At 35.6% G+C, this 23002-nt stretch overlaps 3 protein-coding genes across 4 annotated transcripts; 2 read left to right on the forward strand and 1 right to left on the reverse strand.

Moving 5' to 3' along the window:
* Window positions 1–3271, forward strand: LOC122281504. Its single transcript, XM_043093030.1, has 5 exons — window positions 1–334; window positions 1017–1121; window positions 1997–2252; window positions 2415–2492; window positions 2775–3271. The coding sequence occupies exons 1-5, from the start codon at window positions 296–298 to the stop codon at window positions 2909–2911; spliced, it is 615 nt and encodes a 204-aa protein (XP_042948964.1). The 5' UTR covers window positions 1–295; the 3' UTR covers window positions 2912–3271.
* Window positions 3272–3653: 382 nt separating this feature from the next.
* On the reverse strand, window positions 3654–7601 carry LOC122281503 (U3 small nucleolar ribonucleoprotein protein MPP10). Its single transcript, XM_043093029.1, has 13 exons — window positions 6889–7601; window positions 6691–6740; window positions 6227–6350; window positions 5985–6092; window positions 5714–5851; window positions 5475–5543; window positions 5324–5365; window positions 5106–5174; window positions 4810–4881; window positions 4652–4705; window positions 4419–4560; window positions 4147–4209; window positions 3654–4053 (listed from the first exon to the last, which is right to left on the reverse strand). Exons 1-13 carry the CDS (start codon window positions 7549–7551, stop codon window positions 4040–4042), a joined length of 1608 nt encoding a protein of 535 aa, XP_042948963.1. The 5' UTR covers window positions 7552–7601; the 3' UTR covers window positions 3654–4039.
* Window positions 7602–15920: 8319 nt separating this feature from the next.
* LOC122281200 lies at window positions 15921–22620 on the forward strand. Of its 2 annotated transcripts, XM_043092534.1 has the most exons (6): window positions 15921–15979; window positions 16057–18034; window positions 19003–19998; window positions 20862–21087; window positions 21592–21734; window positions 22021–22620. In XM_043092534.1, exons 2-6 carry the CDS (start codon window positions 16247–16249, stop codon window positions 22291–22293), a joined length of 3426 nt encoding a protein of 1141 aa, XP_042948468.1. In that variant the 5' UTR covers window positions 15921–15979; window positions 16057–16246; the 3' UTR covers window positions 22294–22620. The 2 variants fall into 2 exon arrangements, with proteins under 2 accessions (XP_042948468.1, XP_042948467.1); XM_043092533.1 differs by lacking the exon at window positions 15921–15979 and having other exon boundaries at window positions 15986–18034.
* The last annotated feature ends 382 nt before the right edge of the window (window positions 22621–23002 follow it).

The following is a 23002-nucleotide window of genomic DNA, read 5'->3' on the forward strand; positions in this document are numbered from 1 at the left end:
AGGCTAGCAATTCGATCATTTTACTTCTACGGTGTAACGGTGTCGCCTACTCGGCAGAACCGCAATTGCAGAACAGTAGAGAAGCACATCTAGCACTCCCATCGTGTATCAATAGCCGTCTGTTTGGTTGCCGAGAAACTGAGGGAAACTCAACACTTCGATCATTTCAGTTTTTCATTGTCAGGACTGCAGAAAAGAGGCACGGGCTTTACTTAAATTCTTGGTGGCCAAATAGTTCGTTAGGACTTCAACTGAGAATTCATCTTTTGAGAGTTTGTGTAGTAACCCGCCAATCATGGAAACTCTAGAAGAATCTGAGGAGACCGTCTCAAATGTAAGATATTCTTTGATAACTTTCATTTGTCTCATTAATTTATCAAAAAAAAAAAAAAATCATTTGTCTCATTTTGCTGCTAAACTTAGCAAATGTCATGATTGAGTTAAACCCTCAATTAAACTCTGATTTTAATTTAGGAATTTATCCGTTTACCAATATGATATTCGTGTGAAGCTGAACTTACGGCACAAAAAAAAGTTATTTGTGCGAAGGGTGATTTCAAATTCAAAAATTGAACCTAGAAACCTTAGCTCTGTTGTTTTGCTTGCAAATTTGCCTCATTTTCGGTGGTGTTCTCAGTATTCATTTGTAGATCAAGGTTGGTGGGCTTTTCTAGTATCTTTATCATTCTTTAGCTTCCGTGTGCAAGTAATTTGAACTGGGGAATGATACCTTGAAAAAATGTTAACAAATATGTAGGGAGAACAAGAAATTTAAGTGTCTGTGAAGACCAAATTGAATAACACTTAAACTAAGATATTGCTCTTTTCTTAAAGCTTAAGGAGGTCTAGGGAGTCGGTCTTTATATATACGAGGGATCTCTAGGGGAGCGGGACCATGTAGAGGCTCTCTATTTTTCGGTTCTTGATATTTACATAGATGCCTTTAAATCTGTAAGTAATGTAATATATGATTGTGTCTAATTGCTATTGACTAATCTCGTCTTCTACTCCATCAGAATACTCAAAGGATGGCTGGAACTGTCAATTGGGGCACAGCAACTGTCATTGGAGTGTTTGCAGGCATGCTATATGGAGGTAGTAAGGAGGCAGCTGCTTCTGTTGTAAGTTTTGTACTCAAAATCCTGCTTGCGATGTTTCTCATGCATGAACGTGTTTGATTAACTTACACATCTTAAATTCCATTTTAATTCTCTTGGGCGCAAATTATTTTTGAGGAATGATGAGAGGATTGAAGATGAGTTGGAATAAAATGGTTGAGCAGACTTTCACATGCTAATCTTGCAAGAACTAATTAACCTGCTGAAGTTTATGAGTTGAACATTTTGCATACTAACCTTTTGAGTTTAAAATATAAACTAGTATACAGGTATGTTTGGTATCTTTTTACCTTTTGCTCCAACCAATACTGGGAGGTGTTATGAGTTATGTTTGCTGTATTTTATGTGTCAATAATAGGCAGGATGGCTACTGGAAAGTTATGGCTTGCATTTGGGTACACGCTTTAACAACGCAAGGAGCTAGGCCAGATCTTCTTCTCTCTTAAGGAATATATGTGCTTTCTTTGTAGCAGCATTCCTAGAAATGATGGGTGTTAAGGATGTTCTTGCAGCGACTTTGATACATGATATGGCAATTTATGCAAACTGATTAAAAATTTACTTATATGGATGTATTTCAGAAGATGGCCCTCCATATTCGTTCAATTCTTTCACCATCTTTTGTTGCTAGCAGATCACTTCTGAATTACTTCCTTTAACTCCAGCCCTCTTGTTTTGGGCTTAGCAGATCACTTCTGAATTACTTACTTGTTTTGGGCTTAACATTTTAATCCCCCTCAATAAATTTTCCACTATTTTATGATTTTAACTGTTGCCAGATAATTAACTTTTCTGTTCAATCCTAGTAGCTTCCATTTTGTCGAACATATTGAGATCAACTATGATAACTTTATTATGGCTTTGCATTGGTTTGGCAGAGCAAGGATGCAGAAGTGATGTTGAAGCTAGGGAGCACACCAGACAAGCGTGAGCAGTACCGATTGATGAGAGATGCAATGGAGAAGAGGTTTATCCGAGTCACACGTGGCTCAATAGTTGGTGGAGTACGCCTTGGAATGTTCACTGCTGCATTCTACAATTTACAGAATTTGCTTGCAGAGAAACGAGGTGTGCATGACGTTTTCAATGTTGTTGGAGCTGGTTCAGCCACTGCTGCAGTATTTGGTCTAATTAGTAAGAAGTCAGAAACTCATATATCAGATGTATTGACTTACCAAAATTGAGTTTTCAAATTTTAGTCACCTATAGCACCTAAAATAATTTTCTTTGTTAGCATATATTATTTTGTTTATTTGAGGTCAACTGTAATTAACTGCTCTATCTCTTTCATATTAGTGCCAGGGTCACTCGTTTGGCGTGCAAGGAATGTTGCTCTGGGTTCAGCTCTGGGAGCAGCAATTTGTTTCCCTCTTGGTAATAGATTTGTTGCCTATGTTATTATTGAGCCTTCAAATTACAGTTTCAATATAACAGCTAATTGAAAATGTCGATGCTGTTAGAACACAATAATTTAAGACGAGCTGCTGGAGTTGCCTCAGTCATCTTATCATAATTTCCAAGATAATCATAATTGTGGTCCTTAAATGAATCTCAGTGGCTTAAGCCCTCTTGTTACTTGAGCAAGTAGAATATATTGCAGCATGAGTTCCTTGGGAAGTATTGAACTTTCATTTAAAAGAATGCATTATGTGACAGGTTGGCTCCAGCTGAAGCTTATAAAGAAAGCAAATGAAGTGAATGAGGCCGCTCATCTTGGTTCAAATCAAAGGGGAGAAGCAAAGAGTGGTGTCAGTGCAGCAATAGAAAGGCTAGAAGAAAACTTGAATAAATAGAACAACAAAATTTGGACGGTCCTAACATCTCCGATTTTCAATTTTCTGTTGAAGGTAGAGGGATTGAAAGAAAGACACATCCAGCTCTCAAAACAGTTTTAATCCTTTTGCCTTATAAAATAGCAAGAATGAGAATCAATAAGTTTTGATTTCGATGTTATTTATGTCTCTTTTGTTGGTGATGATGTTATGTCAGCTACATCATAGATACACAAGTCCAGATTTGGGTTCCACTGTTCTCATCTTATTCATTTATTTATTATCAGAATTCAAGATGGATTCTAGCAATTGTAATATTTTGAACATATTTGAATAATATGCATAGGCTAGAAAATGTACAGGAGGATAGGTAACCTTGAATTGTAAGGGTGCAATTGTTACTAACTAGTGGAAGCAAACCAGGCTCTTTATGTCATCAAATGAATGAAGATGTTTTGGGAGATTTCGAGGATGTTGCTGGAAGGGGGGAGGCTATAAATATCCTGCTCCTGTTTTTAGTCTCTGGTGTTGGAACTTTGCTTTACACATATAAAACTAGAGTGATTTACCACATCAAAGGATCTCTAACATAACAAAGGCAACTCCACTTGCAATCCTAGCTCCTAAACTGCTGTTAGTTGCATCCAATGTGTAATCAATTGGAAGGGGCTAGAAAGCACCAAAGCAATCTCTATTCACCCGCGCACAAAGCTTATAAATCCATCCTAAACAATGAACTTGCTTCCACGGAAATAACACGAGCTGAATAAAAGAATTTGACTGAACATGAAACGATACGTTTGTTCAATAGGATAGGCATGCACTAAGGAACAAAAAAGACTTGAGATTAAATTACATGACAAAATTTATGTATAAGTTAAGTCCGACAAATGAAACGAAGTGGAGTTGCGTTTGAACAATATGATGCTTCATTCTTTTCCATTCTCTTTCAAACGGGTTTCTTTTCACATCCATCAGAAGTCACAAGGCGAAGGTAGGACTGAGGAAAGGAGATCATAAAAAGAAGGCATCCCCCTCCCTCTTTCCTGGCTCTCTCTCCTCTTAGCTGTCCTTTTAGTCGCAACCACAATCTTAGTAGGAAGGTCAATGAGGAGCCCCTGGCCTATTTTGATCATCTAACAGATCTCATTATTCTTCTTTGCCTGCAAGTTCAAAAAAGTTTGAGGGTAAGGGGTGGTATTTGATTAATTCCCTTGATGATAAGTAATCGAATCAGAGAGAGAAATAAAGGTTACCATGATCATGGTTTACGGAGGTGCTGTCTCGTGCCTTCTTGGCAGTCAGTTTAACTGCTTTGGCTGTAACCATGTTTCCCAGAAATAAATAACTTACATGGAAAGGGGTATATGAAATAGAAAGGCCAACACAATGCGATAAACAGAGACGTTTAAATTGGCACTATAAGGCCAGTGAGTACTCCAAGATAGCATTTGACCAAACAAAGGGAGAAAATATTGGCGTTTAGCATTCCAAAAGCCATAAAAAGAATGTACTTATCCAAGCTAACCTTTAAACTTCCGTTTCTTTTTAGCTCTCCTCCTCTTCCTGTCTGCCTGCGTAAGCTCAACTTCTTCTTTAATGTCACCTTTGCCAGTGAAAACTTCCTCAGGGGCAAGCATAGCTGCATCTGAGACTGCCACGGGTGCAATCTGGACATGGAAGACATTTATTCAAATAAGTAATCCTTTAAAAAAACAGAAAGAAAATCTACTGGAGGCAACATATTGTCATATTCTTTACCTCTTCCATTGCAAGTGCAGGGACATTTGTTTGTATGATCATGTCCTCTATAACCTGTCCAAAACAAATCATTGAAAAAAAAAAAAGAGACAAAATGTTCATGATACAGTATGCAAAATGATATGTTCATCATAATGATTTGAGATTGTGAAGCATACAGGTTTTGGTGTGAAGTGGAAATGAGAAAGAGCGTCCAGCTTTAAGCAAAGTTTCTTGAACAACACGCTTGCCTGATCAAAGGTAATGACAAGGTTGAGCATATAAAACACCTTTCACAAGTCAAGTATGGGAGGAGGAAAAAAACACTGTTAAATCGTATGTTCCAAAGTCATAGTCTTCCAAAAACCATCATACGGACACAAGATATTTTTTTTGATGGCGATAAAAAATTATCTTACAGACACAAGATATAATGATGAAAAAAAATAAAAAGGAAATGTAGAAAGACTTGCACCTCTTTCTTTTTTTCATCCTTGAATGACAATGGAGCAGAAGTCATATCTGTCTTCTGAACATATTCTTCCTGCAAGTAATTGAAGTAACAGATCATCAATTCTTAAGTAATTGTAGGAAGAATAAACTTCGTTATTAAATTCATGACAAAATGTCACAAAGAAAAACATCAATCTGCATTTGTAAATCCCATGATGCATGATGTCAGGAAATACAAACCTCATAAATTTCACCAAGACCCTTCTTGCTCTTATTCTCATCCTGCATATATGAACATGGGAAATGCTTAAATAATTTTCTATCATGATAATAGAAACTGGATAGGAATTAAAATCTCAAAATTGGCTAAATCTCAGTATATAATGCTTACCAACTCTTTAATTTCTTTAGATGCTTTGGAGGGCAACATAAAAGCCTTATGGACGTCATCAAACAGCCCCTATGAATGTCATAGCAAGATTGTTGCTAATTAGGAATCCAAAGAGATGAAAGCCACAGTGATCAATATCTTTTGATTTCCCTTGATCATTCTCTAATGCCAAGATAAAAAAATAATTGTTTATATACTCGTGAGCTCAGACTGATATCTGCTAAACAAGTGGAGTCTACCTCAAGGATCCTTTTCTTTATCATATCTTCAAGTGAGGATGTAACCTCCTCTGTGATGACAGGGGCAGGTCTTACATTGTGCTCAAAATCCAGATCAACTTCTAGCGCACTGTTTAATGGCCTTTTTGCAGCAGTTATCTGTTATTATAAGTCACAGGAAAATATGGAATCCATACTTAGATGTTAGGAGTTGAGTCATATCTACAATTACTTCAATTGCAATCCATGCAAGTTTTTATCTACCAATAAAATCTCAGAATGATAATATTACCTCTCCCTGCATGGTCCAAGCTTTTGGCTCCAGGTTTGCTTTCTCCATCTGCCCTATTTTGGATCGAAGCTTCTCGAGTTCTTTTTCATGGGTGGAAACAGTCTCTTGCTTCAATTAATAAAATACTATTAAATCAGGTTCATTATAACAGCAACTAGCAATCAGTTGAGATTTAACAGCAACTAAACAAGGTGTCCATATATTTCATTTGAACTTCAAAGAGCATATAGACTAAATAGCACCTCATTTTCAACTGCCTCAGCATCTTCTTGTTCACTACCCATGTCCGAATCTTCTGATTCAGAATTCAATTCTGGTTTCTGTTTCGGAACCTTTCCTTTCTTAGCTCCAAAAAAGTCTTCATAACTGAAAAACAAGGTATGCACATGAAAGCCCGGAAAAAGGCATGCTAAGACAATCAATTTAGATTTTTTAAATGCGGTCGAGAAAATAGAATCTATGATCTAGGATTTTCAAAGTACACTCCCGCGCACGAAAATGATAGTAAATATATAGCTCAACAGAAACCATATATTCATGCATTCATGGTCATAGAAATAGAATTTGCGTTCTCAATTATATTCCAAACAGCGAAGATGCAAAGTTTTCTAAAGTATGACTAAAATGAATTGGAGCCGTTTGTTACCACCAATGATGATAAATGAAAAATATAACAAGAACAACATAGCCAAAACCAAAGTAGCACCTTGCCAACTTGTCCGCATCTTCTTCATCACCAAGCCCAAAATGTCCGAGCTAAAAGAAAAAAATCGCAATTAGTTAGAAACCCCCCCAAAAATATCATCTAATCAAGTAAACAAAGAGCACCACCGAGACCAAATTCAAAACCATATGCATCTTAAACTGGCTAATAAAATTAAAAAAAAAAAAAAAAAAACCGCACCTCGTCATCTTCATCATCTTCTTCGTCTTCGTCTTCGCCTTCATCATCCTCATCTTCATTTTCATCAAATTTCTGCTCCCCCTTCTTGTCTTTCTTTTTCAATCCATATTCCCTAGCCTCATCCTCATCCAAAAATTCCTCTAATTCCTTTATCTTCAAGAACTTATCCTCAACCCCAGCACCTCCACCTTTCCCGGCCTCTTCTTCACCCTCACTGTCCCTCTCCTCATCCGATTCCTCTTCCTCCTCTTCATCCAATTGCTCATCAAAATCATCCAAATCCTCATCAATGTCTTCAACTTCCTTTTCTACAACATTATTTCCCCCTTTAGAATCCTTCTTTTCAACTACCAAAACCTTACTGAGTTTCGAGATCACCTCCGGGCTCTTCTCGAAGCGCTTGACCTCGCGGCGGAGTGTCGGCAAAAGAGAGTTGGCTTGCAGGTCGATTTGCTGCCATATCTGCTCGGCGTCGAACCCTTCAGTCAAGAGCTTGTCAAAGGGCGACTTGGGAGCGAAGGGATTGAGCGAGGCGAATAGGTGCTCCGAGGCAGCTCGAGTCGTTTGGGAAAGGGCGGGGCTCGGCGCCAGCCAAACCGGTGGTTCCGTCGCTACCAGAAGCCGCAGGGCTTCGAGCCCGGCTTCTTCGCTTAAAGTCTCCATCACCGTGCCCTCCCTCTCTCTGTTTTCTCTCTGGTGAAGAAGAAGAAGGGTTTGGACGCTTAGGGTTTAAGACTGATGAACACGTGTCAGATACGTATTGGCGGATGAGAACAACGTTAGAAATTAAATTAATAATAATGTTACTTATAAGTATGAGTATGCACTGTACAACTGTCGTAATTTTTTTAAAATTGAGTTTGTTATTAAAAAATTAATTTTTTATAAAAAATTATTATTTATTTATTTAAAAATAAAAATTACGTTGTATTTTTACATTCTATAATTATAAATATTACTTCTCTTAAATTAAATTATGCTTTTGTTTTTAAATGAAACTTTTTACTCCTACTTTGTTTAAGCAGTGAAAAGTATTGAGAAAAATTATAAATAATAATAAAAAATAATAATAAAATATTAAATAATGATAAAAAAAATAAATAATAATAAAAAAATATGTAAAAAATAATAATAAAATAATAAATAACAGTTAAATATTAAGAATCATGGTATTTAATTCTTTTATTAAAACTCAAGATTTTATCATTGGACGTTGCTACGTCCATAGATGATTTATCGAAATCTTCCATCGATCAGTTAAATTATTTTTTAAAATTTTTTTTTTCTTTCACCTTTTAAGAAACTATTTAGACATTTTTTTAAAATAAAAAAATATTTATTTAAAAATACTTACTTAATATAAATAAATAAATAATTCGGTAGAGGATATCATCCTATGTGAAACTAGTATTTTCCTTTTATCATTAGATCCTTAAAAACATTGATGTGACATAATATTTGGCAGTTTACTTAACAATGTTTTGCACAAAAATAAAACATTTATATTAAAAATAAATAAGAGTTTCTTAAAATTTTAAATAATAACAGCAAATTATTTAGAGAAAAAAAAAAAAAAGGACCACCCTAAGTCCTCATCTTGAGTGGCTAAGATTGGCCACTGTTACTTGCGTGTCACTCTTTTTGGATGGCCTAGATGGGATAGATATCCTAGGGTTAGCTTATAAAATTCTTTTTGCCCTTTCTCGTTTAGGTCGCAAGGTATTTGATCGACCACTTTTTGGTCATAAAAGTATCACACTCTCCCATCATCATGCTCTATGCGCCAACAAAGAAGTGACACCAAACGAAGACCTAAATGTGTGTTTTGACCTCTTTTACCTCTGTGAGCGGATTGAGTTCCTCACATTTAGGTCTTCTAGCTTCAGCACATGTCACTATTTTTTTCTCATATTATCATGACAAATTATTTTATATGCTAGTTATAACAGCCCGCTAGAAATTCAATTATGAAATTTCTATTAACTTTAGGAACCTCGTGAAAACTCCATAAGTTTTTACGAATCCATTAATTGTATAGGTTTTTGTCTAACTATATAGTTAGTATTATTATTTATTATGGTATCAAAAGTGTGTTTTTGATTATTGGAGATAGTTAGAAGTGTCAAAATGTATTATGGTTTGTGTCATTAGACTCGGAGGGTTATTTAAAGTCTTATGGTGTAATAACATTTTTTCATATTTTCGGACAAAACGTCTGTTCAAAACTGTAGATATTATTGGATAAAAAGAAATATCTTGAGGTAATTTTCATGAATATTATTGGGTAAAAATATTTTGAGTTGATTTTTATAGATATTATTAGATAAAAATATCTTAAGTTGATTTTTTGTAGATACTATTGGATAGAATATTATGAGATAATCTTTTATAGATATTTTGGGTAGGAGAAAACTACACTCAACTCTCAACTCCAGTCTCATCTCTTCCATATCTCATCCATAAGCATCTCCAGCCACCTCTCCCCACGAAATTATCTTCATTTACACTTTCCATTGAAAGAATATCAAACACTCTCTCTCGGACAGCTTTTAGGAGGTCTTTTGCACACCTATTTCGAACCTTTTGTAAGTGTTTTATCATAAAGTCTCCTTCATATAAGTTGTTCCTTTTTTAGTCTAGTTTACATGGATATCTTATTTGCCCCATTTGAAGATCATTTGGTCAGTCAAATATTGTGTAAACTATAAAAAGGTCATTCTGGGAGATAAACTGGAGAATATGTTATAGTTTGGAGTTTTTGACCAAACTAATGGATAGATATTGGTCCGAAATTTTTATGAAGTATTGTTAATATGTATATGTGACTATTGGTTGAGGATTTTTGCATGATTAAAGGTTTTGATGAAAGATTTTCTTAGATTTAGAAACTTAGAAACTGGAAGAAGAAAAACAGTTTCTGTTTTGAGAAAGTTTAACTCTTTGGTGGTCTAAACCTATTCCAATGAATTTGATAATTTTATTGGAGGATCCTAAGCATCTTATATACATGTTATATTATTATTTTGAAAATATTTGGTGTTAGTTTCAAAGATATGAAATTTTATGCAAAGAGATATTCAAATAAGCCAAAGTGTGGATATTCTTGGCTAAATTTATATTTTGGTTAATTTCTAACCATGTGATCTTGAATTAGAAGCTTATATATGTTTTAGGACATCTTTTTAAACCATGTGATGGTTTGGTTTGAAGATCATATATTTATAAGTCATAGATCAAGAGATTTATCAAAACTAGTTGAGGAAAAAGTTTCTGTTTTTGGACTAAGTGTAAAACCAAAAACTCCAAATGTTATTTTGTGATTTTGGTGACTTTAGTTTGATGATTTAAAGCATGGTTGATGTTAGGATGATATTATGAATATGTTAGAAGTAAGATTTGATTCTTGAAATTCTTGGAGATGTTTTGATTTAAGATCAAAACTTGTGATTCAAGTGCTTGGATCTTTTTACAAAAAAATTTGGTGTTAATTATTAGCTTTTTCTAAATAGATGTTTTAAGCATAGTTTTGAACTTAGGATTGAAAGATGTTTGTTGCAAAATTTTGGTTTAAGCATGAGTTTTGAAGTTGGAAGGAATTGCAACAAAAATCAAGGGAAATGGCCTATGGATGTTTCGGCCATAGTGTGTTCTTCATAGTTGTATTTTGTTTTAAATTTTTCTGAGTTGATATTTAAGTTTAGGACAAAATTTACATGAGGAATGTAAATTTTAGAAACTTTTGGAGTTAGTATGCAAAATCCTTAAGTTATGGGTAAAACGGTCATTTTCCCACATGTAGAGAGTAAAATGAAAATTTTACTCTTTAAGTTAGTATTTTCCATATTTCAAATTATTAGTGATTTAGTTCTAACTAGGCCTGTTCATCCGGGTTCCAACCCGGAAATCCGGATATACCCAAACCGGAACCCGGATTTCAAATCCGGGCCGGAACCCGGATGAATCCGGGTTTCTCAAAAACCGGATTCCGGGTTCCGGATTGAACCTGGTTTTTTTTTTTTTTTTTTTTTTAAATCCATATAAAAGCCTAAATGCATGTACAATATTTTCACATGTAGCTCTGATTTTTTTTCTTATAAAAAATGCATGTAAAACCAAAAAAAATTTCAATATTCATCTATGCAAGTATGCATGCATTACAATACAATCCACTACATATTATATTATGTTATTTATACATTATATTACAAAATATTAAATTACAATATATGAATTACAATATTTGTTATTTATAAATTACATTACGAAATATTAAATTATAATCCAAGGTGTCTTCCTCCTATCCACTCTTTTTAGCTCTTCTTGCAGCCACCTCCGTTGAAGTGAATATTTCACTGGCAATAATATGTCAAAGATTTTATAAGTTAGAAGTAAATAGCAAATTCAACAGTAATGATATTAAGGTAAACAAAACTACTACATTGTCCCACATTACAATTATTAGTGGGCAATTCTAACAGCTGGAATCTATATTAAGTATACTAATTAACATTTGAAGATAGTGTAGTACTGACTTAATGACGAAAACAAAACAAAATAAGACAATAGTAAAACATTGTCAGGACAATCACAGGACTCAAACCCACAAATTAAACATAAAGAAAATAAACCAATTAAGGAAAAGAAATGAGAAAGAAAACATTGGGTCAAACCCAACACAAACTGAAACAGGACAAGTACCTTAGCAAACATTCAAACATCCTCTTAAAAAAAAAAACTCAAAATCACCAAAGAGAGAACAAAAAACAGCAGACACCTGCACAGTAGCAATTAGTAGTTTATAAGCAGAATTTCATACCTTTTGCACCGAAATTTGGACATATATAAGCAGAATTTCTTACCTTTTGCAACCCAGATTAAAATAAAAAATGAATGAATGGGAAACAGCAGTTACTAGAAAAGCCAAAGAATCCTCAGAAGGTGGTACCAACGTACTAAGCACTCTATTTTCAGTTGCAAACTTTGGTTTCAGGCATTTGGATCTTATTGTTGCTAAGTGAAAAAAGCTATAGAAGCAAGCCAGCCTGCACCCACCTACATATATACATAGTTAATCAACCAATCAACTTCAACTTCTGTAAATGTTTTCTCCTAATAAACCCAGAAATACGCTTTTACCTGTCATTATCAATTCTCAAACCATAAAAGTGACCTCAAAAAATGGCACACGCAAGCTTCAAGAATTTTGTGCACAAGCTGGAACACATTTGAAAGCAGAAGGCAAAAGTAGCAGCATACAGATAAAGAAAAAAATGAAAAAAAAAAAACAGAGTTCTTGGTTAAAAATCGTTGAACCCTTTAATCTACACATAAGTATCATAAACAAAATGTCTCACCAAAATCAGTAGGCAACATAGAACAAAACAGACCCAAATAATAAAAAATTAAAAAAAAACCCAAGTTTAATTTTAATTTCATTTATCACCTTCTTTTTATCAAAATAAGGGTCACTTTCAGATAGTGGTTAGTTCTAAACAGAAATCACTTTCAGATAGTATGGGCTGTGATTACAGGACTCAAGTGGGGTTTCCTCACACACACATGTGCCCGTGCCCTAACAAATTGAACAAACTTCTAAACAGAAATCAGATCAATAATAGAACTTCTAAATAGAACAGGGTACTCTTGTACATGGGCATAAAACACAGAGAACTGAAAACAAAATAGATCCAAATCAACAAACTAAAAAAAGGAAAAAAAAACCCTAAAAAAACTGCTACAGATCTGAACTTGAATAGATGCTAGCACAGATATAACCCTAAAAAACCCATTAAAAACAAGGATACAAGCAGATCTGAACTAACTTTCACGAAATGAACATCTCTAGCAAGAGAAATCACTAACGGCATACACACTCATGTCCAGAAAAATCGACAACAAACAACAAAGGTAATAGGTATCAAACAACAAATAAAATCACTAACAACATGATCTACACGAACCTCGTTTTTAAAGGGAAGAGACTGAGAAACCGACAACACCATGCTCACCCAGATCCACGAGCATAAAATCCATTGACCCAAGAAATCGAGAAGGAGATGGAGCGACGGAGAGTGATGATGAAGACGACGATACGAGCGACGAAGATTCGGATAGCAAAGGAAGCTAGGGTTTCGGCGTGAGAGAGAGAGAGAGAGAGAGAGAGAGAGAGAGAGAGAGAGAGAGAGAGAGAGAGAGAGAGAGAGAGAGAGAGAGAGAGAGAGAGAGAGAGAGAGAGAGAAGACCGGCGTGAGAAATGAAAGTGAGTTACGAGTAGGGTTTTGATGCATTTTTTCAAAAAACCCGGGTACCGGGTTTAAAACCCAGAACCGGATTTTAAATCTGGATACCCGGCCCGGGTTTATACAGATTTTAAGATGCGGATTTCGGCCCGGATCAAATTCGGGCCGAAATCCATAACCGGGAACCCGGTTATCCGGGTTCCGGGCCGGGCCGGATTTTATCCGGCCCGTATGAACAGCCCTAGTTCTAACTTTTAGAATCACTAATTACAGTTCCTCGTGATCGCACTTGAAGTTTTATAAGAAACGCGGAGATCGAGGTAAGTTAGCTTTTAACTTACTAGCAGTCTACTGTGTATGTGTGCTAAGTAAAGGAACTACAGTGTATGTATGTGTGTTATCATATATGTCATGCCATACCAAGTTATCACGTAATTGTCTATTATACAAAATTTATTCTGTCGTCAATTTTTATCTGTTACATAATATATTCTGTCATGTATTACTGTACCTTACAAGTACGTCATGCTAAGTATGCCATCTATTACATGTATGTCAAGTCATGTAATATTCACTGTTGTAAGTATGTCATGTTAAATATGTTGTCTATTATATGTTATGCAATGTTACGAAATATTTCTATTTCAAGTTGGTCATGTATTTCAAGTTATATTCAAGTCACGTTATGTTACGTCAGGGCTTCATTCATTTCGTATTCCAGTCACGTTTCATCTTGATTACTTATGTATGGGGTCACAGCAATTGTGACGCATACACTACGTGAGACACAGCAATTGTGACACGTAGAATACATGGGGCCACAACAACTGTGGAGTATGTATTTTTCATGTTAATTCAAGTTTCAAAACAAGTTCATGCTAAGTCAAGTTTGTGTAGAATACATGGGGCCACAACAACTGTGGAGTATGTATTTACACGTAGAATACATGGGGCCACAACAACTGTGGAGTATGTATTTTTCATGTTAAGTCAAGTTTGTGTAGAATACATGGGGCCACAACAACTGTGGAGTATGTATTTACACGTAGAATACATGAGGCCACAACAACTGTAGAGTATGTATTTTTCATATTAAGTCAAGTTTCAGATCAATTTCATGTCAAGTCAAGTTCAGTTCATATTTCAATTTAAGTTATGTCAATTATGCTATGTTGTATGCCAAGTTATGCTTTAATTACTTATGAATTTGATTATACATTTATACTTTTACTGTCATCCATGCATCATTAGCTTGTGTGGAAGTTTTTTGTTAACTTACTGAGATTTGTAATCAAATCTCACTTTGGTAGTCCCAACTACCATTCCCCCCGAATGGTAGATCTTGTTACAGGACCTGAAGGAGAATCAGGAGCTGATCAACTAGACACAGTTGACTAAGCGACGGTGCGACGTCAATGTTAATATAGTAGTTAACGTAAATTACTACTTGTACAATGGAGTTGCATCTTTAGTACTTTTTGGATCATAACCATTTTGGACTAGTGTTGTGATATACTCAATGGGTCTATATGTATGAAGTGTGTTTTAAACATTTAAGATATTTTCAATTTGGTGCATAGTATTGCTAAAGAAAAAAGTTATCCGCTGCGAATATTGCATAATGTTAGATGCATGTTAGGAACATGGCATCTTATATGTCATGAACGGGGACAGGTAACCTTGTGTTGCATGTCTCGACGCTTCAAATGTCCGTCCGATCCCAAACGCAATTTGGGGGCGTCACACTAGTTTTCTAAGAAGATTAGAAATTTGCTCAAAAACATAGAGAAAATAACTCTGTGTTTAATTCAAAATTATCATATCCAATAATACTGAAAATCAATCTACAAGCCAAGCTATAATAGCTTAAAATTGTTAATAGCATAATTTTACTAAAAATAGGAAAATCTCAATAATCATTCTAAATTTAAATATATAATAAAAAAAGTAATTTACCAAAAATCTGACTTAAATCGACTTCGGAATTACTTCATAAACAATGAATGAAATATTACTATAAAAAATAAAAAATTAATTGAAAATGAGGAATCGGAGGGAAAACAATAGATTTTGGCCTCGAAAAGGATGTACGCATCAAAAGAACTTTCTGAATTGGGATCATATTTGCAGTTCTAATACCTGTAACTAAAATTCTAGTCAAAATATTGAAACGCACCCAAAACTATCCCAATTAGAAAAATATCACGATTTTTTACTATCTTTATACTGATTTGTCAACTCAGTATCATCTGATTCAGATACTTGTAAATCATATTGTAAGTCTCACTTGCTCAAATTTCAATGAAAATCTTTAATGCATTGTCGTCAACTTAGATTGTTCAATTTTAATTAGTGACTATGTATTTTTCCTAACTAAGAGTTTGGGAAAATATGACATCAAGGTTTCCATTAACAACATTGAATGATGGATTGCAATGTCCATGTTTATTAGCTTTTGTTTAAAGTCTCATCCAAATAGTTAGTTTATCAATTAGATTGTAAATTGCCTTTTTTAGTTTAAGGAATATATTTCCTTTTTTATGCTTTTTATCTATTGCAATAGGATTTCTGTTGCTTTCTCCCATTCCCTCCTCGTGTATTTTTAAATTTAATATAATTATTTATTAGAAAAAGAAAGAAAATTGAAAAACTGTTGGGAAAAAAAAATTATGCTATATGTTTTACTCTTTTATTATGTTAATTTAATTTTATTGTTCATATTTTAGATTAATTTCTTAAAATTAAAAAACATTAACGATTTTTTAATATAATTTTACTGTCTCTCACTTTTTCTGTCCACATCGCCAGGGCTCAGAGGTCAGCACTCGATTAATCTCTACATATATATCCAGGTTCGTTTTCCTCCTACTCTTCTTCCTTCCTCGTTGCTAGTCATTCCAAATCCACCTCATTCTCAAATTCCTTCCAGCTGATTCCAAAATCTTCTATATTTTTCTTCAACGATCGTGATTGCATTTCAATTGTATGCGGGAGGGGCCTATCCATCCTCGACCGAATCACGTCACGGCCGTCGATCCTAGGTAGGTTTGATTCCCTCACTTTTCAACTCCAATTCCATTACTTTTCAATCATTATTTTCTGATTTACCGAGTTCCCCGATGATCGATGGGGAGGGGACTCGTGGGGACCCTGCCAAGTCTGCCTCTGCTGACCCGTCCGATTCTTTCCCCCAACCGAAATCGGACGATGGAGGCGATGCCTCACCCGTATCTCCATCTCCTTCGCGGTATTCGTCATGTGGAGAGTCGGAGTTCGAGCGCTATTGTAGTGCCAACTCGGTAATGGGCACCCCGAGCATGTGTAGCACAATCTCCGTGTTTAATGACTGCGTGGATTCCGAGTTGTTTGGGTCTATGAGGAGTGATAGTGGTTTAGAGAATTTTAGTTTGGGAGGGAGGTTTGATAGGAATCAAGAGGACCCAAGACTTTCTGGTCTCGGTGATGAAAGTTCAGGAGATAGAAATGTTGAATTTTGCGAAGTAAATATTGTAAATGAAGAGGCGAGGTTAAATAGTGGAGCTAGTAGGACGTTGAAATTGTATGATACTGGGGAGCTTGACATTTCACACGAAATTATAGCTTTGGGGGTTGCAAGTGGGTCAGTTGTGGGGTTCAATGATGATTCGGTTGAAGGTGGACGTAGTGAAGACGATGATGAAGATTCTATAGGGTCCAGAGAAGATGGTAAGTTAGGAGTATTTCAAGGTAGCGTTGAAGGGAGCCTGTATAGGGACAGAGTTGGAGTGGGTTCTTCATCTAGGTCTGTTGGTGAAGGGGATGGTAGTTGCTATGATGGGTCGAGTTTGCTACCTGATTTTCAGTTTGATGGAAGGGCTACAGAGAGGGAAGAAGAGGGAACATCATCAAGATATGAGCATTCGGAGGGTGAAGAATCGATGTATGATCATGGTGCAGATGATGAGTGTGTGGATGATTTGTTTGTTCAGAGAAACATGCATCATGTTCGGGAAGCAAAAGTGGAGAATGAAAATCCATTGCTCATGAACTCATCTGTGGCATTTGGTTCGGAAGATTGGGATGATTTCGTGCAAGAAATGGGGGGAGGTACACAGGTTTCTTTCACACTGGATGCAGTCCAGGACCAGAAAGAACATATACCTAAAGTTGAGGGAAACCTTCAGAATTCAAATTATGAGTTATTCGTCGGGGTTCCAAGTACTGATCAAATGGACCACGGACAAGTTGTGGCAAACATGCCTTTGGCCAAGAAACAAGATGAAGGTGATTATGCATTGGATAATGATATTGATATCTGTTCTCTGACCCCAAATGATGCTTCAAATTTGGCTGAAGCAGAACAAATAGAAGATGTGAGGGGCCATGTTGAAACCAGTTATCAAGTTCAAGGTGTTGATGAATTGGATGGATATACAAAAAATGCTTCCGTGATTCTTAATGGTTCTTCCAATTTCAATGAACCAGATCAAGATCTGAGAGACACTACTGTTACCAACAATCAAGTTCGAGCAGCTGACGAATCTGAATGTTTTGCAAGCACTGTCTTACAAATGAAGCTGGAGCAACCTGCAGAAGAAGTACCTGTGGAGATGGCTTTGAACATTGTGGATGGTGGCATGGAAAGGGGGCATCACTTTACTGAAACTGATGAAGTTATTGGCATTGACGACCGCCAAGTTTTAGAAAATCAAGATTTGGGGAATTCAAAAGAAAATTTGGACCTCTCTGATATCACAACTAATCAATGTGGTTCCCACTCAACTGTTTTCCCTAAAAACATAGACACCCAATTATTTGAAGATCACAAGAATATGTTAATGTCATCAGTGTCTGAAAATAAGATGAAGATAGTTTCGAACCCTCCTGTTTCGGCTGATCTTTCTGATGGTCGTCCCACTCCACTTCAGGTCAGTGATTAATTCCTCTGTAGTTGTATTTTTGCTAGCTAAAGAACTAGATTTGGTAATTTGTGTTGTAACTCTGTCTAGTTTATGATTGAAAGACTAAACTGTTTAGGTTCTCGTGTCATTTTGTTCTGGAAACTTCGATATGCATACAGATTTAAGTTTTAAAGATTAAGGGCATGTTTGGGAAACACTCTATCTCATCTCATCTCAAAATTTCTCATAGTTTTCTTCCCAAATATCATTCAAACACAGACACATTTTAAATTTTTTTTGATAAGTGCACGAACACATTTTAATTTCAAATCTTTAACTTTTTAATCTAATCATTACCTAATTATTACAAATTTCCCAAACTTCCAAACAAAACACAAAAAATAATACTAATTTTTCAAATTTAAAAACAAATATAATATTAAAAAAATATTTTAACAATATTTTAACTTTATAATATTTCTTTTTCAACTTTTTCTCTCTCCTTTCCCAAAACCCAATAAACATCTTAACTCAAACCATTGCACTACTATTCATAAAATTCTCATCTCATTTCATCCCCCAAGCATCCCCTAATTTCTTTTTTGATGGGTAAGTCTTAAAAATCATATTCACATAGTCATGTAGGTGATAATGGGAAATTCATAAATATTTAGAGATATTTTAATAAAATGCACAAAATTGATGCTGGAACCAGGAATTTAGAACTGAACCAAAACAATTTGCTTTACTTGTTTGTTCTCATTTCGGAACTTGGTTCCTGGAATCTAGTCCACATTCTGGATATATAATGTATACTGATTATATATCTTAGTTGATGCGTCATGTTGCTTGTGCACTTGTATAGTTGATCAGCTACCATCTGTGGGTATGTGCTATGGCAGTCTTAAATTTTTCTGCTAGTAAACCTTTGTGTATGGTCCTTCAAAGTTAATGGTTAATCTGGTTATTCTAATGTTTTGTTCCAATTTCTGCAGGTAGACAATCTTGATATAAATGAATTCTATGATGAGGTTGTTCATGAAATGGAAGAAATCTTACTCGACTCTGGCAAGACTCCTGAGGCTAGATTCTCTCTTGATAATACAATGTTTCAGTCACAGCTGTCTCTACCTTTAAGAGATGGAGGGTCAACGGCTTCTACTTCTGGTATAGATGATTCTTACCCACTCATTCATCACTCAATGAGAATTGATGGGGTTGAAGTGGTTGGTGCAAGACAGAAGAAGGGAGATATCTCCTTTAGTGAAAGGCTGGTTGGAGTGAAGGAATACACTGTGTATAAAATAAGAGTGTGGAGTGGAAAGGATCAATGGGAGGTTGAACGACGATACCGTGATTTTTTTACTCTATATCGTCAACTGAAAACATTATTTGCTGATCAAGGTTGGATTCTACCTTCTCCCTGGTCTTCTGTAGAAAAGGAATCCAGAAAGATTTTTGGGAATGCATCTCCTAATGTTATATCAGAGAGAAGTGTTCTTATTCAAGATTGTTTACGTTCAGTTCTCCATTCCAGGTTATTTTCCCGTACCCCAAGTGCATTGGCTTTGTTTTTGTCATCACAAGATTCATTTCCTAGCTCTCCCCTGTCAAATACGCGGGTGCCCCAGTCTACATCTTTTGCTAGAAGGGAAGATACAGAAAACATTTCCACATTAGGGGAGACCATATCACTTATTGTTGAAATTCATCCCTACAAATCTATGAAACAGATGCTAGAAGCACAACATTATACATGTGCTGGATGCCACAAACATTTTGATGATGGGAAGAGTCTGATGAGAGACTTTGTGCAGACGTTTGGTTGGGGCAAGCCTCGACTTTGTGAATACAGTGGTCAATTATATTGCTCTTCATGCCATACAAATGAGACTGCAGTCTTACCAGCCAGAGTTTTGCATCATTGGGATTTTACCCTATATCCAGTTTCTCAATTGGCTAAATCGTATCTGGATTCTATTCATGATCAGGTAATTTGGAGACTGACACTCATTCTTTATGGTTTGGAACGTTGTTACCTTTAGCTTCCTAATGCATGTAAATTAGTGGAGATCTAATGTGTAAGAAGCATTTAGAGAGTATTTTGTTCATTTGCTCTTTAAAAAATTAGCAAAAAGCAAGACTTCGATTTTATATAAATCCTGTTATCATATTTAATAGTGAGCACAGATATAACTGCGTGTATGCAGCACCTAGTTCTGCGAATTGATATCCTTATCTCCAACTCTAATGCCTTCTTTTTGTAGGCAAAGGGAAAAAAACTGCTGTAGACAAGTTCATAATTGATATTGAAAGCAGGCTTCTTTGAGATTTTCCAAGATCTATTAGAATTGACAATTAATCTAAATATCTTGCCTTTCCCTTGTCATCTCTCTCTCTCTCTCTCTCTCTCTCTCTCTCTCTCTCTCTCTCTCTCTCTCTCTCTCCCTCCTTAGAGTTTCCACACACTCGACCAGATTAGGCTCAAATATCATGACGAGGTTGTATATCTATATCATTCCGGGATTTTTTTCTTCTTTCCTGAAATGGCTCTGTGAGAAAATGTTATAGGGAAAAGGTAGTAAATAAATAACGAGTTATAGTCCTATGTTGCTTGACTAAATGTTGTTATGCACTTGCTGTGTATTTTGTCAGGGACATGCGTTATAATATTATGTTACATTAATCTTATTAAGAAAAAGTGAGAAGTACACAGGAAGTGTACTGACGTGCATGATAAATTATTTTTTAGTCTGTTTTTCTTTACACATTTTAAAATCAAGTTAATCTTTCATTTTCAACTTAACTTTATTGGGGACCTTGATATATGTCCATAATGACTTTTATCTTGCAGCCCATGCTTTGTGTTAGTGCAGTTAATCCTTTCCTATTCTCAAAGGTCCCAGCCCTGCTTCATATTATGGGTGTCAGGAAAAAAATAGGAGCCATGCTGCCATATGTTCGTTGTCCATTTCGTAGGACCATCAACAAAGGACTTGGGTCTCGAAGATACCTTCTTGAAAGCAATGACTTTTTTGCACTTAGAGACCTCATTGATCTTTCCAGAGGGGCCTTTGCAGGTTAGCTTCTTATCATCAGTTTAGGACTCTTGTTTTCTTTGGAAGTTTGAAAAATCTTATGCCCTTATGTTTGATGGTGTCTGCTTGTACTGCTTCTGGATTAAATCTTGGTGTGGTATGGAAACATAGCCTGAGAAATACGTGCCCATGCAACCCATGAGGTGTAATTAATTACAGTTTCCAGTAAGTTGGCGTACCTTTTAGTAAACATTGGCATAGTAGCACCAATTGCTGCCTTTGGTAAGAGCGGCATGATACACTGTTTGGAAAATGACAATTATTTGTTGTCATCGCATCTTTTCTGAGGATGAAATAACTCTGGCCTCTCAGAAAAAAGAAAAGATCCTACTAGATGATTCAAGGCTTGAAGTTTTTCATGTGCTGATGATCTGCTGAGCACATTTAATATTGGCCTCGTATATTTTCTTTTATCAGAAAGACAATATTATATTTTCCTTTCAAATATGTCTCCATGCAGTCCTAATCTATCAATTCTTATGGCAGCATTACCTGTGATGGTGGAAACTGTCTCAAACAAAATATTGGAGCATATTACAGAGCAATGCCTCATCTGCTGTGATGTAGGAGTCCCATGTGGTGCTCGACAAGCTTGTAATGATCCTTCTGCTCTCATTTTTCCGTTTCAGGTGGGCTTCTGTACAATATACCACAAATTAATTTTGCATGATTTTACTGTCTTTAGGTCTATGCGTTTGAAAATGAGTACTGTATGATATTTCTTATGCTAACTCTGTCATAGACGAAGTCATGCTCAGGTTATGGGCCATCGGTTAGTGGATTCAGTGCGCACCATCACTGTCTAACCATACATCTATTTTATGCTTAATTGTCTCTCTGTGTATGTTTTCCGAATTGACTTTCTCTTAATGGAACTTGAGAGTGGTTTTGCTTGACCTGCAAAATAATCAACAGGAAGCCGAGGTTGAAAGGTGTACATCTTGCAAATCATTATTCCATAAGCCCTGCTTCGAAAAGCTCACATACTGCTCTTGTGGGGTCCAAATTAGGGTGGAAGAGGGTGGTGAGGGTAGTAGAGCTTTGGGCTTGCTGGGGAGGAGAACCAATTCTGGGCTGTCTGTAGGATTGTTCTCTGGACTGTTTGCAAAGGCAAAGCCTGAAAAGATGGAGCATAAAGACGGTGATAATGTAATATTAATGGGTTCCTTGCCAAGCACGTCTCTGTGATCACCTGTAGTTGCATTTGTATCATCCATTATTGTACTCGATCTGAAAACAACAAGGTCATTTGTTGTGCCTATGGGTATCATATTCAATAATTGAGTGTTGGCTTAGCCCACGTATTGATGTAGCCAAGGTGAGAATTTTTTCTCTTTCTTACTGGGCTATTAGTTGCATCTTTAATAGGCAATGTTTGGTAAGACAAAGGAGCACTTCTGGCTATATGGCCGATACATCTTTGTTCATAATTCTGGCTCTTTTCGTACAGTTTGAGACATTTTTGTATTCCGTTGTGCAATTTGTTATATGGCATTTATGTAATTTTTGACTGCATTTTATGGCTTTGAATCCAGGTTGCATTTATGTAATTTCATTTTTTTTAATAATTATAACAGCATTTATGTTATTTTAATTTGTTTTCTCATTATCTTCTTTTGAATTTGAATGGCATTTTTGTTATTTATCATCTCTTTTATTTTTTCTATTTAATTTTCTTTGCTTTCTTCGCTCCTTTATTTATTTATTTATTTTTCTTTATCTGAAAATAAAATACAGGTCTATTTTAAAACTATTTTGGAGTTGGGGAAGTATAAATGATTACAGAAAGCATATTGATCATGATAAAACAAGCATCCCTTTCAGCCACTTTTAATCTAAAGTTATTATTTATTCATTTTTTTGAACACCCAAAAGAGACATTAGCCTTAAAAATATC

This window comes from Carya illinoinensis, chromosome 11 (assembly GCF_018687715.1).
Source record: "Carya illinoinensis cultivar Pawnee chromosome 11, C.illinoinensisPawnee_v1, whole genome shotgun sequence".
Taxonomy (NCBI): domain Eukaryota; kingdom Viridiplantae; phylum Streptophyta; class Magnoliopsida; order Fagales; family Juglandaceae; genus Carya; species Carya illinoinensis.

Bases quoted from the DNA above. Each gene is read 5' to 3' on its own strand.
- LOC122281504 (XM_043093030.1), top strand. From the start codon at position 296: ATGGAAACTCTAGAAGAATCTGAGGAGACCGTCTCAAAT. The intron at 1,122-1,996 runs GTAAGTTTTGTA...TTGGTTTGGCAG, and splicing joins AGGAGGCAGCTGCTTCTGTT to AGCAAGGATGCAGAAGTGAT. The intron at 2,493-2,774 runs GTAATAGATTTG...ATTATGTGACAG, and splicing joins AGCAATTTGTTTCCCTCTTG to GTTGGCTCCAGCTGAAGCTT.
- LOC122281503 (XM_043093029.1), bottom strand. From the start codon at position 7,551: ATGGAGACTTTAAGCGAAGAAGCCGGGCTCGAAGCCCTGCGGCTTCTG. The intron at 6,741-6,888 runs GTGCGGTTTTTT...TTTTTCTTTTAG, and splicing joins AAGATGATGAAGATGACGAG to CTCGGACATTTTGGGCTTGG. The intron at 4,561-4,651 runs GTAAAGAATATG...TTCCATGTCCAG, and splicing joins CTGCACTTGCAATGGAAGAG to ATTGCACCCGTGGCAGTCTC.
- LOC122281200 (XM_043092534.1), top strand. From the start codon at position 16,247: ATGATCGATGGGGAGGGGACTCGTGGGGACCCTGCCAAGTCTGCCTCT. The intron at 18,035-19,002 runs GTCAGTGATTAA...CAATTTCTGCAG, and splicing joins GTCGTCCCACTCCACTTCAG to GTAGACAATCTTGATATAAA. The intron at 19,999-20,861 runs GTAATTTGGAGA...TTTATCTTGCAG, and splicing joins TGGATTCTATTCATGATCAG to CCCATGCTTTGTGTTAGTGC.